This window comes from Lactuca sativa, chromosome 3, assembly GCF_002870075.4.
Source record: "Lactuca sativa cultivar Salinas chromosome 3, Lsat_Salinas_v11, whole genome shotgun sequence".
Taxonomy (NCBI): Eukaryota; Viridiplantae; Streptophyta; class Magnoliopsida; order Asterales; family Asteraceae; genus Lactuca; species Lactuca sativa.
This window is the reverse complement of record NC_056625.2, coordinates 276,140,289-276,153,964: the sequence shown is the minus strand read 5'-3', so window position 1 is coordinate 276,153,964 and position 13,676 is coordinate 276,140,289. Positions and strand designations below refer to the sequence as shown.

The 13,676-nt window shown below is 32.0% G+C and overlaps 2 protein-coding genes across 2 annotated transcripts; one reads left to right on the top strand and one right to left on the bottom strand.

Annotated features, from left to right (window-relative positions):
- The first annotated feature begins 209 nt into the window (after positions 1–209).
- LOC111917673 (beta-1,3-galactosyltransferase 7) lies at positions 210–3,380 on the top strand. Its single transcript, XM_023913338.2, has 11 exons — positions 210–573; positions 762–852; positions 951–997; positions 1,194–1,405; positions 1,546–1,609; positions 1,900–1,972; positions 2,068–2,188; positions 2,272–2,359; positions 2,455–2,580; positions 2,791–2,900; positions 2,986–3,380. The coding sequence occupies exons 1-11, from the start codon at positions 476–478 to the stop codon at positions 3,138–3,140; spliced, it is 1,185 nt and encodes a 394-aa protein (XP_023769106.1). The 5' UTR covers positions 210–475; the 3' UTR covers positions 3,141–3,380.
- Positions 3,220–11,689, bottom strand: LOC111917672 (beta-galactosidase 10). The gene is made up of 19 exons (XM_023913337.3): positions 11,392–11,689; positions 10,093–10,188; positions 9,590–9,702; positions 9,428–9,494; positions 9,195–9,287; positions 8,789–8,932; positions 8,310–8,398; positions 8,099–8,204; positions 7,919–8,006; positions 7,396–7,514; positions 6,743–6,907; positions 6,384–6,592; positions 6,196–6,305; positions 5,998–6,107; positions 5,806–5,913; positions 5,134–5,244; positions 4,655–4,863; positions 3,921–4,236; positions 3,220–3,523 (listed from the first exon to the last, which is right to left on the bottom strand). Exons 1-19 carry the CDS (start codon positions 11,572–11,574, stop codon positions 3,413–3,415), a joined length of 2,547 nt encoding a protein of 848 aa, XP_023769105.1. The 5' UTR covers positions 11,575–11,689; the 3' UTR covers positions 3,220–3,412.
- Between the last annotated feature and the right edge of the window lie 1,987 nt (positions 11,690–13,676).

Genomic DNA, 13,676 nt, shown 5'->3' with positions numbered 1-13,676 from the left:
AATGTAATAAATTTTGAAACACACATAAATAACGTAAAGTTCATGTTGATCTAATATGAATTTCAAGTTGTTAATATGTATTTGATCTTATACAATATGAATATCACATATATTCCAATATTCCATGTTATTTAGTATGAATTTCATGTTATAAAACGAAAATTTAACAGAATTAATCATTCTATAACGTTAAAACCGCATCAATATTCTGTAATTATTTACAATAAAAAAATTTAAAAAAATAAAACCCCACACGTTATTTGCATGACTATATCTATTTGTTATTTTCTAAAAATCGATTTTATAGAACATGAACAAATATTGTGTGCAAAGCCATGATTTTGCGAGAATCAGTTACCACAAAAATGGATTCATTCACGATGCAGATCGAAACATTTATGCGTAATCATCTCACACACACGAAACTTTTCATAGTTGGATCTGTTTCTTCCACTTCGCGCGCGAACAGAAGAAGATGAAGAACACGCGATGCACTGGACGCAAAGTGTCACCCAAATGGATACTCATTTTCAGCACCTTCAGCTTCGCATTCGGCATGTTCTTCACCAACAGGTCTGTTTACAGATCATCAATCAATAACTGAAATCGAGGTTTCTTAATGACTTTGCAAATCCCACTTGATCATATGCGATCAATTGTTTGATTGATTTTCTCAAATCAGAAGCCTAGAGTGTCTGAGTTAGTCGCATTTGATCACGAATCAGAACTGAAATTGGGGGTTATTGTAATGATGATTGTAGGGTGTGGGCTCCGCTTGATTCCGATGGGAAGGTTATGCGGCGACGTGAACAGGAAATCAAAATTATTTCCGATGATTGCATAACAAATAAGGTTAAACTGTTCTTCAAAAACACCTACATTATGAAATTGGATTTTATCGTTCTCTTCATCAACATTTTTCTGATGGGATTTCGATGGGTTTGATTCAGGATTCTGATATACTCGGAGCAATTCACAAATCTGATGAAGCAATCCGGTGAATACTTCCAATCTTCCATATCAATACACTCTTTGCATACATGATTTTCTGTCAATCTATATTTCATTCTATATATTGATTACTGAACGCTTTACATACTGAAAAATGAAACATGATTGCATGTTCTTTACAAATATATCGATCTAATGGTAAAGACTAAAGCCTAATGTATCATTAATTGGAGGGCTATCAGATCACTTGGAAACTCGCTTTCAAAGCTGCGAATGGAGCTTCCTATTGCTGAAAGTTCACCTGAGAAACTTAACCATGGAAGTTTACAAGCAAACAAAACTGTTTCTGAAAAAGACTCAAGAAGGAAAAAAGCATTTGTGGTTATTGGGATTAATACTGCTTTTAGTAGCAGAAGAAGGCGTGATTCAGTTAGAGAAACATGGATGCCTAGGGGTACCTTTGTCATTTAGATGATTGTTGATCAAATTTTATGCATTTTAAAGTGCATTATCTCAAAACATCATTTATATAATTGCTTACCATATATTGTGTTGTGAGATTGTATTAACATATAAATCTTTGTTCTTGACTAGGTGAAAAGTTAATTCAGCTCGAGAAGGAAAAGGGTATTGTTGTCCGTTTCATAATTGGTCATAGGTGATGCGATCTTTCATTTCTTTTTCAGTGTATGTTTGTGTTTGATAATTGGTCAAATAATCTCTCCAACATATTTGCAAAAAGTCTCTTTCTTTAGCAATATATATTCTGTAAAATACCTCAAACTACACTTAGAAAAGGAAATTAAAAACCATAACTTTTGATCAACTTTTAGATAATTCTTTAAAAAGAGAGTAGTTTACAAAAATAAACGAATTTGAATCTGTTTAAGAACGATGGTTTGCTTGCAAAAAGACAAAATGACCAAACTAAACTTCCATTTTTTGTAGTGCAACATCTAAAAGCATTTTGGATCGAGCCATTGATTCTGAGGAATCACAACATAAAGACTTTCTGAGGCTTGTAAGATCAAACACACATATATTTACTCTATTGTTTTTACCCTTGAGATCAATCAATATCTGATTTTATTTTTTTATTATTATCAATCACCTCAGAAACATGTTGAAGGGTATCACGAATTAACAGCCAAAACAAGAACATTCTTTGCCACTGCATACGCCAATTGGGATGCAAAATTTTATGTCAAAGTGGACGACGATGTTCATGTCAATTTGGGTATATTATATATATATTTTAAAAAAAAAATCTTTTTGGGGTTTTTCAAAAGCTAAAATTACTTATTTGCCCTTTATGATCAGGCATGTTAGCTTCAACCCTCCATAGGCATCAAACTAAGCCTAGAGTCTATATGGGCTGCATGAAATCTGGTCCTGTTCTTTCTCAAAAGTAACATCTCCATTCTTTTACTATGAATTGCAATTTTTTTAACAATGAAATACAGAAATTGTTACAAAGGGTATATTTGACTTTTTGTTATTTAGGAATGTTAAGTACCATGAACCAGAATATTGGAAATTTGGAGAGGAAGGAAATAGATATTTTCGGCATGCTACTGGACAAATTTATGCTATTTCAAGCGATCTTGCTGCATATATCTCCACAAATCAGTAATTATTCTTAAGCTATTTACTTTCTTATTTAAAAAAAATGACTACATACTTTTTTGAAAACAAAATTAAAAAAAAAAAAACAATTTTTTTTCTTAAAAAGTTAGAACTTGATAGGGAAAAACCTCTCGTTCTTAATTTCTTATTTTAAATCGTTCTTTCTGTATCAAGTAAAAAAAACACTGATATACAGTTTATCTGACTTATCAGGGAAATACTGCATAAGTATGCAAACGAAGATGTGTCACTCGGTGCTTGGTTTATTGGTCTTGATGTAGAGCACATTGATGATCGGAACATGTGTTGTGGGACCCCTCCCGGTGCATATCATCCTAAATTTTTTTTTATCAAAAAGTCAACATTTTGACTTTTCAAGTGTCGAAATTAATTGACTTTATTATACAGAGTGCGAGTGGAAAGCAGAAACGGGCAATGTATGCATTGCTTCATTCGATTGGAGTTGCAGTGGTATTTGCAAATCGGTAGAAAGAATGAAACAAGTTCACAAAAAATGTGGCGAAAATCGTGCCATTTTTGGAACAACCAATTTTGAAGCTTGATTGGTTATAAGTTAAAAAGACGTTTTCGCCCAAATATAGAAAACCCTTAAAAAACCATCACAAGAAAAAGAAAAACATATAGTTAAGTTATATTCTCATAGAATATGAAAATGAATATAAGGCCTCCAAAGATTTTTCTTGTAGAGTTTACAAACACATTACAAGATTTTGAAAAAAAAAAACATGTTTAAATTCGAATCCTATGTAGAAATTAGAAAACGACTCATAGTGATATAAAAACGTATTTAAAATTGATGTAAAAATGGTTGGATTCAACTGCATGTTGCTTGTACTGCAAGTTTCTTCGTTGTTCCGGGGCAAAGTTCGGTCTTGAAATTCTCTTTGGTTAACTCTATGATGCATGCGGTCTTGTTTAAGCATCGCTGTATAAAACAATGGAATGGAATCTATCAAATGAATTGGAATATGTAGGAACAATATAGTTTTATCTATCTAAATATTTTTTGTTTATTGTAAATGCATATGATTGAAAATGAAAGTTTTGTTTTCTTTTAGTTCAATTTATATATATAACGAGGGTATTTTGGTCTTTTCATAAAAAAAGGAGAATGGAAATGAATTCGTTCCACCTTCCTCTAAAAACGTTGAAATCGAAACATATAATATTGAAGAATCCCGATGGAATTGAATTCCATCCATTTGCCAACTAAACACACGCCATGGAATGGAATCAAAAATTCCGATTCCGTAAAAAATTTGCAAACCACACACGACCAAACATTGAAATATTAGTCTATAATGGATTGGAAAAGCAATTACCTTTTCCACAATGAAAGTGGAATCGGGATCATGGCAATTGCCAACGGAATAGGAATCACAAGTCCCCGTAGGAGTTCCATAGCTAGCAAACTTGAAAGCCGAAATGTGCATGTTCATTGGGCATTTGATTTCCAAACTTGCAATGTTTTTTTGCAAGTTGTTGGTGGAAAAAGAAGGGTGATCTTCAGATACATGAGCACAAAGACTTGTTAATTTTCGTCTTGAAAACCTAATTTGAGTAGGGTCTCCACCTTTCTCCTCAAATATCACCAAAACATTACCCGATGGCTTGAACCAAGATCTTGGAACATGATACCTAGTTTGTATTAATGCATAATGACAATGTCATTAGAGATGATCTTTTCATCATGTCTAACCACTTACGATTAAATGCAAGAAATAGCAATTTACAACATTGTACTTTGAAAACTCTTCACTTTGAAAAGTTTTATCAAATTATAGGACAAAATGAAAGTACATTGCTATTTAATTTTATCACAACATTGTACTCTGAAAAGTTTTCCAAATTATACTATTTTACTCTCATATCTTTTCTTACTAGGATATTATACTTTGAAAAATATACCTAATTATGGCATTACTTGGTATTTAGATGACATTGCTATAATTAGAAAGGTTTCTTAAATTACGATATTGTAATAAGAAAAATGAACATAGGATGCTAAAATAATTTTAACCCTTATTATGTGATGGGTAGAAGGAGAGATTTTTACCATCTTTGGCTCGGTTGTCCACACCCCATATTGCATTTATCAGGGTTAAACTTGCCTCTATAGTCACAAGTTTTAACACATTTATCATTTGGAGCTTTACGAGGCCAATATCTTCCAATTTGCTCCCCATTTAGCCATGCCAACCCCTTTCCCATGTGAACCATATCGAGCCCAATGGGCTCGTTTCCCCGTGGGGGGTCCACAATAGCCTACAAGATTTAATAATTACTCATTCGTTCTTAAAAAAACAATATTTCGTAACAAAATGAGACTTAAAAATGCTCAAAAGTTAAAACCATGGTGGAAGTTATTGGTAACCAAAGCCCACAATTTAAGGCGTAATAGAAGGGGCTCATGATTCTCACATGGCTAAAACAAATGAAGTAAATATAAATAGAATATAAAATATCATATGAAAATGTATTTTACAAGTAATAATAACAATATAAAGTATAAAAGTCCCCCTTTGAGTTACATACCTTATACCATGTCAATGGTTGTTTTTTTGGTGGTGTTGAGACTGAGGTCCAATTTGTGTGTTTTGAGCCATCAACATCATATAGACCAAGATGCTCTCCTTCTACCCCAATCTATAAAAAGCCAAAATATTGAGGTAGTGTTTTGGTACGATGGAATTGGGGAAGGAATGGAATGGTTTCATTCCATTCGAAGGAACAAAAGGTAGTTTTTTTGTTGGATGGAATGGAATGGGCAACTCTTGTAGGAATGTGATTCCTTCAATTTTGTTAATTTTCATTATTTAGTTAGTGGGTGTTTCTCTTCCATTGCATTATGGATGGAAAATTGCAATATAACCTCATTTGGATTCTAATGAGCTTTTAATATGTTTTAACTTTTTGGTTCATTTAAATAAAAAGTTCACGCTATCCAAGCCCGCCTCATTCCATTACCTTGTCAATTCCATTCTTTTGTTAATTCTATTCCATCCAAACCAAATAGACACTTAAAGAGTCAAACATAGTGCTTTCCATATCCAAATTCGACATAGGTTTTCAAATTCTTCCATTTTCCAAAAGTTCTTATTCAAATTAAATATCATTGAGGATTATTTTACTAACTTTTATACATCCTATAAAATCGAAAAATTTGACCAATAAAAGTCAAACATAAACGGATAAAGAAGAGAGCACCTTGTAGGTCCATGTGGTGTTAGACAAGTCAACAATTCCACTCTTCAAACCTTTAATTTTCACACTCGTTAATCCCGCTCCAACCCATTCATAAAATGACCCTGCATTCTATTAAACGGGACCCACAAATCAATCACATAAATATTTCTTTTCATTGAATATAAACAACACATAAAATAAAAAGCAACTCACTTGAAGGCCTACAGTCATGCTTAAAATAGCAATTTCATTATTTCCCGCCTTCAATGAAACCGAACTCTTAAACTTAAAGGGCGAAACCGTACCATTTCCCGATCCACTAGCTGCAAAATATAAAAAACAATATAATGAGCAAAAAAAAAAGTCAAATCATGGTTTGACTTTTTCAATAATGTATCTTGACCATAGAACCTTGAAGTATGCCATTGACAAAGGCATGAAGAGCATGCCCCTTTGACTCGATCAACAACGTTGGTTTGTTTCCCTTCTTTAGAAATTCTTCGTTCTCATTGACATTTAATCTACAACGATCATGGAGGGTATTTTAGTCATTTGACACATAGTTAATTTTATTAAGTGCTTTTGAATTAGAGACAAACCTAGTTGTATACCAAAGGTAATCGGTTGTATCTTTGGTTGTATTGATATGATCCACAAAACCATTTTTAGTAAAATCGGCTTCTCCCCAAATCCCTGGTTTTTCCACATATATTTCCCAACTAAGTGGTTTCAAATCTTTATGTGGTGAAGCTGATGAAGGTTGCAATTGCTCTGGGATCATTTCAATGGTGGAAGTTTGAGATCCAACCTATTTGCAAGAAATAGCAATGTACTTTCAATGATTTGTTTTTTTATAGCATCCTACTTTTATATATTTGGGTAGATTTTTCAAAGTAGAATGCTTTAATAGGAAAAGGATGAAAGTAGGATGCTTTTATAAACAAATAAATGAAGTTACCTTTGCAGTGTTGTAGACTACATTTTTGCAATCTGGAAGAATGCTGACTGACCATGCTGGAAGTGTATATGAAGCATTCCGAAATTGTACTGTTTTTTCATTTTTGTCATCTAAGTTTGCAATAAAGGCAGAACAAGTCCCTGATTCATCTTCATAGACATCAGCCTAATAAAAAGAAAAAAGTCGCATCAAATATGATAAGATAGTAAGAAATTGGGGATTCTTGTGAATTAAATCTGAAAGTTTAAGGTTCAAAACATGAATTACTAGATTTACAAACGAAAATTTATAAAATTATGTATAGGAGCTTTCTTTTTTACTAGATGCAGAAAGAAAGAACCACTTTATTGAGAAAGAAGGCTTTCCCCATAAAAGTCCTAAATTTTTACAAATTTACCCTTATGTTGCTTAGTTTTTTCATTCCATTTCCCCAAGTGTGTCGTTATATTCTCAAGTATTATATAACGTATAAACATCATTAATCTAGACAACACTTATTGAGAAAAAAGGAATACGGAAAGATTAGCAGAAGCATCAATATGTTGTAATAGTGAGAAAGGGCAAATAGGTAATTTTAGCTTTGGAAAATAAAAACATTGTGATTTTCATGAGATGAGTGAGCATGAATGAAAAAAGGGATGATAAAAATCCACCTCTTGTTGAGAACCAAGATGAACCAAAGTCGGTTTATTGTTCAATAATGCTTGTTCACACAACTTTATAGCTCTATGAAGCTCCTTAAGATGCCCATATTTTGGATACCTTGGTAACCCTAAATCCATCCAAAAAAAATATTTAGAACTTATTCAGAAACTTTATAAAGTGAAAATCACATAAAATAGGAATGTAATCTTTATCTTACTCATAATAGTAAAATACTTACATTTCTTTACTGATAATAGCAATCTCAAGCATTATACTTGCATTCTTTACCAATAATAGCAATCTAAACTTTTTAAATGTAATTTGTTTTTTACCCATAATAACAACTACTTAAATTTCTTTACCTATAATCACAACATACTTATAAAGTACATTTTGCATATTACTATATTAGTAATGAAATGTAAGTAGGTTGCTATTATCAAGAAAAAAAAGCACAACAACATTCCTATTATGGATTGAAAATAAAATACATTGCTATTTTGAGAGAAAAAAAAGTTTAATTGGGCTAACCATATTCATCAATTGGTGCATCATAATCATAACTTGTGGTGATAAATGGCCCACCAGAAGTACGTCCAAAATTCGTCCCACCATGATACTAAAAAAAAATATATAAATAAAATAAACTTAACACATGGAGAAATTACAAATGCTATATATTTATAACATTTATTAAAAAAAAAAGAATACCATATAATAATTATGAACACTTCCTCCTTTTTGGAAAAATCGAGCAACAGAATAAGCAACATCTTCAGCTGGCCTATGAGGATCTCTTCCTCCAAATGTCTTAAACCTATCACACAAATATATATAAGTAATTTTGTTATTATTGGTAAAATAATATATAAATATGTTACTATTATTGATAAAAAAAAAAAAAAAAGAGTAGAAAACATACCATCCAGGCCAATTCTCAGTCCAGATTTTGGGCATTGTTGAGTAGCTTGGTTTGAAATCATCACAATAAAATGAATTGCATGTATTAATCTGTAATAAAAATATTACAAACAAGTCTTTTTAATCATTATTAGCTAAATTGATCAAATATAATAAATCCAGTGGTTAAATCAATAAAATGGTAAAAGTCTGATGTATTTTGCCCTTTCTGAAAACCGGATAACCAACAACAACAAAAAAAAAAAAAATTAATGGTATTTTGCATAATTATTTATTCTAATAATCATTACTACAAAATAGAATCATTTTTATTACATGTTGAATCATGACTCGTTTCGGGTCATATGCACAAGTCCAATTGTTATAAAATAAAAGTGAACTGTCGATTTTGGTCCCTAAGGTAATGATTTTCTTTAATTTTGGTCCAAAAAAGAATATTTTTTCATTTTTGGTCCCGATTTTCATGTTTGAAATCCTCACCACAGGATCTGGAGCATCCCATTGTTGACACATTATCCAAGGTACACCTGTATTTTGTGAAAGAGCCATTTTAGCTGCCCATTGAGTATATGATTTGCCTCCTTCACCATATGCAGCTTCATAGTATCCATACTCATTTTCCACCTATAAAATATTAAATCACAATTATTGTATCATTTCATGACATATTCACATATGATGTTAAAAGTTTTGCAAATTGTTATATCTTTCTGATATGTGTGTGTTAGAAGTTTTGTATAAATGTTAAATATGTCTTTTTTAAGCAAATGAAACCAGAGTTGCTTGAAACTTTGTGGTATGCTAAAACCAATTTCAAGATGATTGATTTTTTTAAGAAAAAGTAAAAAAGAATTTAAAAAAAAAAAAAAAAAAAAGTCTTACTTACCTGAGCTAAGATGATGGGACCTCCTTGTGAAGCAAAAAACTTTTCTTTTTTCATCATATTCACAATCAGTGTTGTGAAGTTCTGCATGTAATGCTGCATTTTACACAAATAATATGTGTTTACATAACTGTTTCTTGCATTCAACCAAAAAATGAATGTAAAAATGACCAATCTACCCCTAATTTCAAATCACAATAATCACTTTAGATGATAATATTAACCGTTTTTCTCACCTTAAAAGGTTCATTGTCAGTTCTGAAAACTGTCCCTGGCACATAATGCAACCAAACAGGTATACCACTGTATAGGAATTATATAAAAAAAAAAAAAAAAATTAAATCATTATACTAAACATATGAATAATTAAATTTAGAAGTAAATTGTCATTGACTTGCCCAAAGTTCCATTCTGCAGCAACAAATGGCCCAATTCTGAGAATCAAAAGCATGCCAGCATCTTGAACTATCTTCACAAATTTTGCTAAATCATATCTTCCACCAAAATAGTACTAAAAAAAACCTCATCAAGAAAAACATAAAAATAAAATAAATAATCAATTAGTCACCATTTTGGAACAAAACAAGACTATGTTTCTTTTTGATTTGATACAGAAAGTAAGGGAAATACCATTAAGTCCTAACTATGTTTCTTTTTCCTACGTGCCATTGATATTTAAGTATTTGATTCATTCACTTAAAAACTAAAAGGTGATTTGACCTTTTTACCCCTTATTTTTCTTAAGTGAATGAATAAAAAACGTAAGTGGAATTACAATTACCACCTCCCATTATTTTCTCAAATATATATATAAACATCATTTATCCATACAACACTTTATTCAGATATCTATTGTTTGAAAAGTCAAATGAAAGATCTATTTATAAAATAAGACACTCACATTGCCTGGTGAAGGTTCATGTCCATTCCAAAATACATACGTTTCAATCACATCTATGCCTCCTTCTTTTGCTGTTTTCACCAATCCAGGCCACATCTATCACAAAAAAAAAAAAAAAAAAAAAAGTCATATGCTTATGTCATATTAATCAAAAACAAAGTAAATTTGTCATTTTTGGTGAGAATTGTATTGTTTTGGAAGAATTTGATATAAAGATGTTAACTTTCCATATCACACAATGCAAACTAAGGCTATGTTTTGCAGACTAGTTGATAGCTGAAAAACTAGCTGGTAGCTAAAAAGCTAGATCCTAGATTATAAGCTAGCTTACAAAAAATGACGTTTGGTAAAAATTAGCAGATAAGCTAGCTGAAAAATATATAAAAAGACATTTAAAAGTATATGTTTTTTTATAATTAATTAAGGTTATATTCGGAAAATTTTGAAAAAGCTCCTGAAATGCTAGTTTAAGTAGCTTTTTAATAAGCTAACTTATAAGCTACTATTTGGTTTGCCAAACGTGTCAATTTTAAAAAAGCTTGAAAAATAAGCTAGCTTATTAGCTAGCCTAAATTATTTTAATCTTTTATTCACAAAGGGGTAACAAGTTACCCATTGTTATAATTGGGTAGAATTTTTAAAACTTTGTCTTAATAACAAAGAATTTGAATGTAACATGTTGTAAAATACAAAGAAATGAATGTATAATGCTACAATATAAAAAGTATATCTGAAAGTAAATTGATATATAATTTTTTTTTTTTTTTTTTTTTTTTTTTTGCATTTAGCCCTTATTTCCTCTTACGCCTAAAGATGAACACTTCATATAAGTAGCCTAATAACCTCGGGATAACTTGAAAAGTGATAAAAAAAAAGTTATAGATTTATATCATGTCTCCAGTAAAACGAAGAAATAAAGATTAATAAATTAGCTTTAAACCCTTATTAATAGCATTATGGTTAATTGGTTATTATTTTCACTTTCCTATAGCAGTAATATTTCAAACAAATCAACCAATTTCATTACTTTCCATTATTTCCTCACAATATAGTACTATTACCATTTTTAGATTTTTAGCCAAATTAACCCTAACAACATACATTTCCTTAATTAATACACTGTTTCATTTCAGTAATAAACATTAGTAGTATTTCAGATGATAATAATTCAAGAGTATCCTAACTCAAATAAGCAAAATAAATAAAATCAAGAAACCCAAATACATTTAAGCTAAAATCCAAGATCTTTCTTGAAAATTAAACTAAAATCATAACTTTGAAATTAGTGGGTAGTCTTACAGCAGGAACACTACGAGGGTAGTGAATAGCAGCTGAGATAAGAAGCTTTCTTTCACCATCGACGAAAAGCGACCGACTATCGTAACTCACATTGCTAGCTGCTTCTGCAAATGGCGAAATGTAAAAGCACAGAAAACAGCTGAAGAAGATGAATACAACCAGAGTACAAGAAGTGGAAGCCATTGATGAAAGCTTCCCTCTTCTACTTCTTCTGTTTCGCTTAAAGCTTAAAGCTTTTTACATGGGTTTATGTAATCGAAAGATCTGATACACCCTCACATGTTACTGTCCTTTTTTTTTTATATAATAATAATTCTCCTGTTTTCCTCATTTGAGGATAAAATTAGAATAAAGAAAAGAAAATTTGGGATATAGGGACACGTATCTTGATCTGACAAGCTACGATAAAGTGGGGTCCGAAGAACAGACCAAAGGGCAACTGCATTTATCGCCATTTACTGTGTGTTTTTGTGTGAGAGAGAGGGAAATGGGGAGGATTTGGGTATTCTCAGATTCGCAAGCGGATTCGTGGGATACAGAAAGATTATTTAAAGAAACAGCTCATTTTGTTTTCAGAGATTGAATCCATGACGGTGGTCGTCAGAGTTCTTTGCTGATTTTGTGGGAAAGATTTAGGAAAAAAAATACTTATATATTCTTTGGTTATTGATAATTGTACTACACATTTTATTGTTTGATGATTGTATGTACTTAAAGAAGTTGCCAAAAAAAAATCTATTCAAGTATTGTTTTATTATTTTGTATTTTTGTTATCCTATAATTCTTTTGGTTTAGTAAAAATATAGATGATTTCTAAAATCTTTCCAATGCAAATTTTTGATTTGCATGAATATTCACGGTTTAAATCTTTTTGTGGATTTGGTCCATAGGTTTAACTATGCACTCTATGAGGGCATTTTTATTTTGGGATAATAACTTGAAAGGGTAGCGAACTTTCGATTTTTTTCCACATTTAGTCACTAAAATTTTTTTCGTTATCTATTTGCCACTGAACTATTGAAACTGTTCACATTTTACCCTTATGACCGGTTGTTACCGGTTTTAAGAGTAAAATGTGAACAGTTTCAATAGTTCAGTGTCAAATAGATAATGAAAAAAAGTTTAGTGACTAAAAGTGAACAAAATCGAAAGTCCGTTTCCCTCTAAAAAAGTTCAATGACTAAATGTGTAACATCCTGTTCTGGATAGTTTTGTGATTTAAGGCTCGCGGGCCTTAATCCGAGTATGAGAAGGTTTCGAGGCTTTGAAAGAGAAAGGTTTAGGCCCTTTTGGGATGTGGGTGAGGTAGGTTGTGTGATAAAAGAGTTCGGTTTGTGTTTTAGAGCCCAAATGTATTGCTAAAGGTGTTGGTTCGGGCTTTTCATGAATATTGGATCTGAGTTCGAGTGAGCTTCAGGAGGAATAAAGTTGATAGAAGTGTAGGGCTTCTCGTTACCTTTTCATGGATATAAGTATCATCGGAAACGGATTTATAACAAAGAAGTTATGGCCTTTAGAAGTTTTGTGGTTTCAGGCTTAGCCGAGTACGCTGGGCGTACACAAAGCATACACTGGGCGTACTAGTGAAGAAGGAAGTACGCTGGACGTACTTTGGAGTACGTTGGGCGTACTGACCAGGGGTGGTCGCGAATGTTCTTCGGAGTACGCTGGGCATACCATATATACGTTGGGCGTACGCAGATCAGACCTGCACCCTATTCTAGGGTCTTGGACCCTATTTAAGCTCCTTATCTCATAACCTAACCCTAATATCTTCAGCCTCCATCCCTCTAAACCCTAGAAATCGACCCTAAGCCTCCATTTGAGTGATTCTTGAGCATTTTGGTGATTTAGTGAGTTTTTGGTGCATATTGTGGAAGAAGGAGTTCCTTGAGGAAGCATTGCTTGGCTTGGAGCTTGTGGATCCAAACCCTAATCAGGTTGATCTAGCTCCAACAAGCATAAAGTTTGAATCTTGGTGGCTTTCTCACGTGGATCTAGTGGGGTGATGACTTGTTATGTTTGGCTTTTGAAGAAGAAGGAGTTTTGAAAGAGAATAGCTTGAGCATCTAGCTTTTGGATCTATGTTCTTCTCTTGTTGGTGCATCTTCCATAGAGTTAGAGGTCGGTGCGCAACAACAATGTTTTTAGGGGCTGTTCTTCATCCGAGGTCTTTCTCAGGATGGTGGGAAGGCACCGGCTAGATTGTACACACCATAGAAGGAGTTATGTTTTAAGGATCTTGGATTATTAATTAAACAATTATGGAGATGTGTTTTGTAAAC

Bases quoted from the DNA above. Each gene is read 5' to 3' on its own strand.
- LOC111917673 (XM_023913338.2), top strand. From the start codon at position 476: ATGAAGAACACGCGATGCACTGGACGCAAAGTGTCACCCAAATGGATA. The intron at 853-950 runs GTTAAACTGTTC...GGTTTGATTCAG, and splicing joins ATGATTGCATAACAAATAAG to GATTCTGATATACTCGGAGC. The intron at 1,406-1,545 runs GTACCTTTGTCA...GTTCTTGACTAG, and splicing joins AGAAACATGGATGCCTAGGG to GTGAAAAGTTAATTCAGCTC.
- LOC111917672 (XM_023913337.3), bottom strand. From the start codon at position 11,574: ATGGCTTCCACTTCTTGTACTCTGGTTGTATTCATCTTCTTCAGCTGT. The intron at 7,515-7,918 runs GTTAGCCCAATT...GGATGGATTTAG, and splicing joins TGCACCAATTGATGAATATG to GGTTACCAAGGTATCCAAAA. The intron at 5,245-5,805 runs GTGCTCTCTTCT...GGCTTTTTATAG, and splicing joins ACACCACATGGACCTACAAG to ATTGGGGTAGAAGGAGAGCA.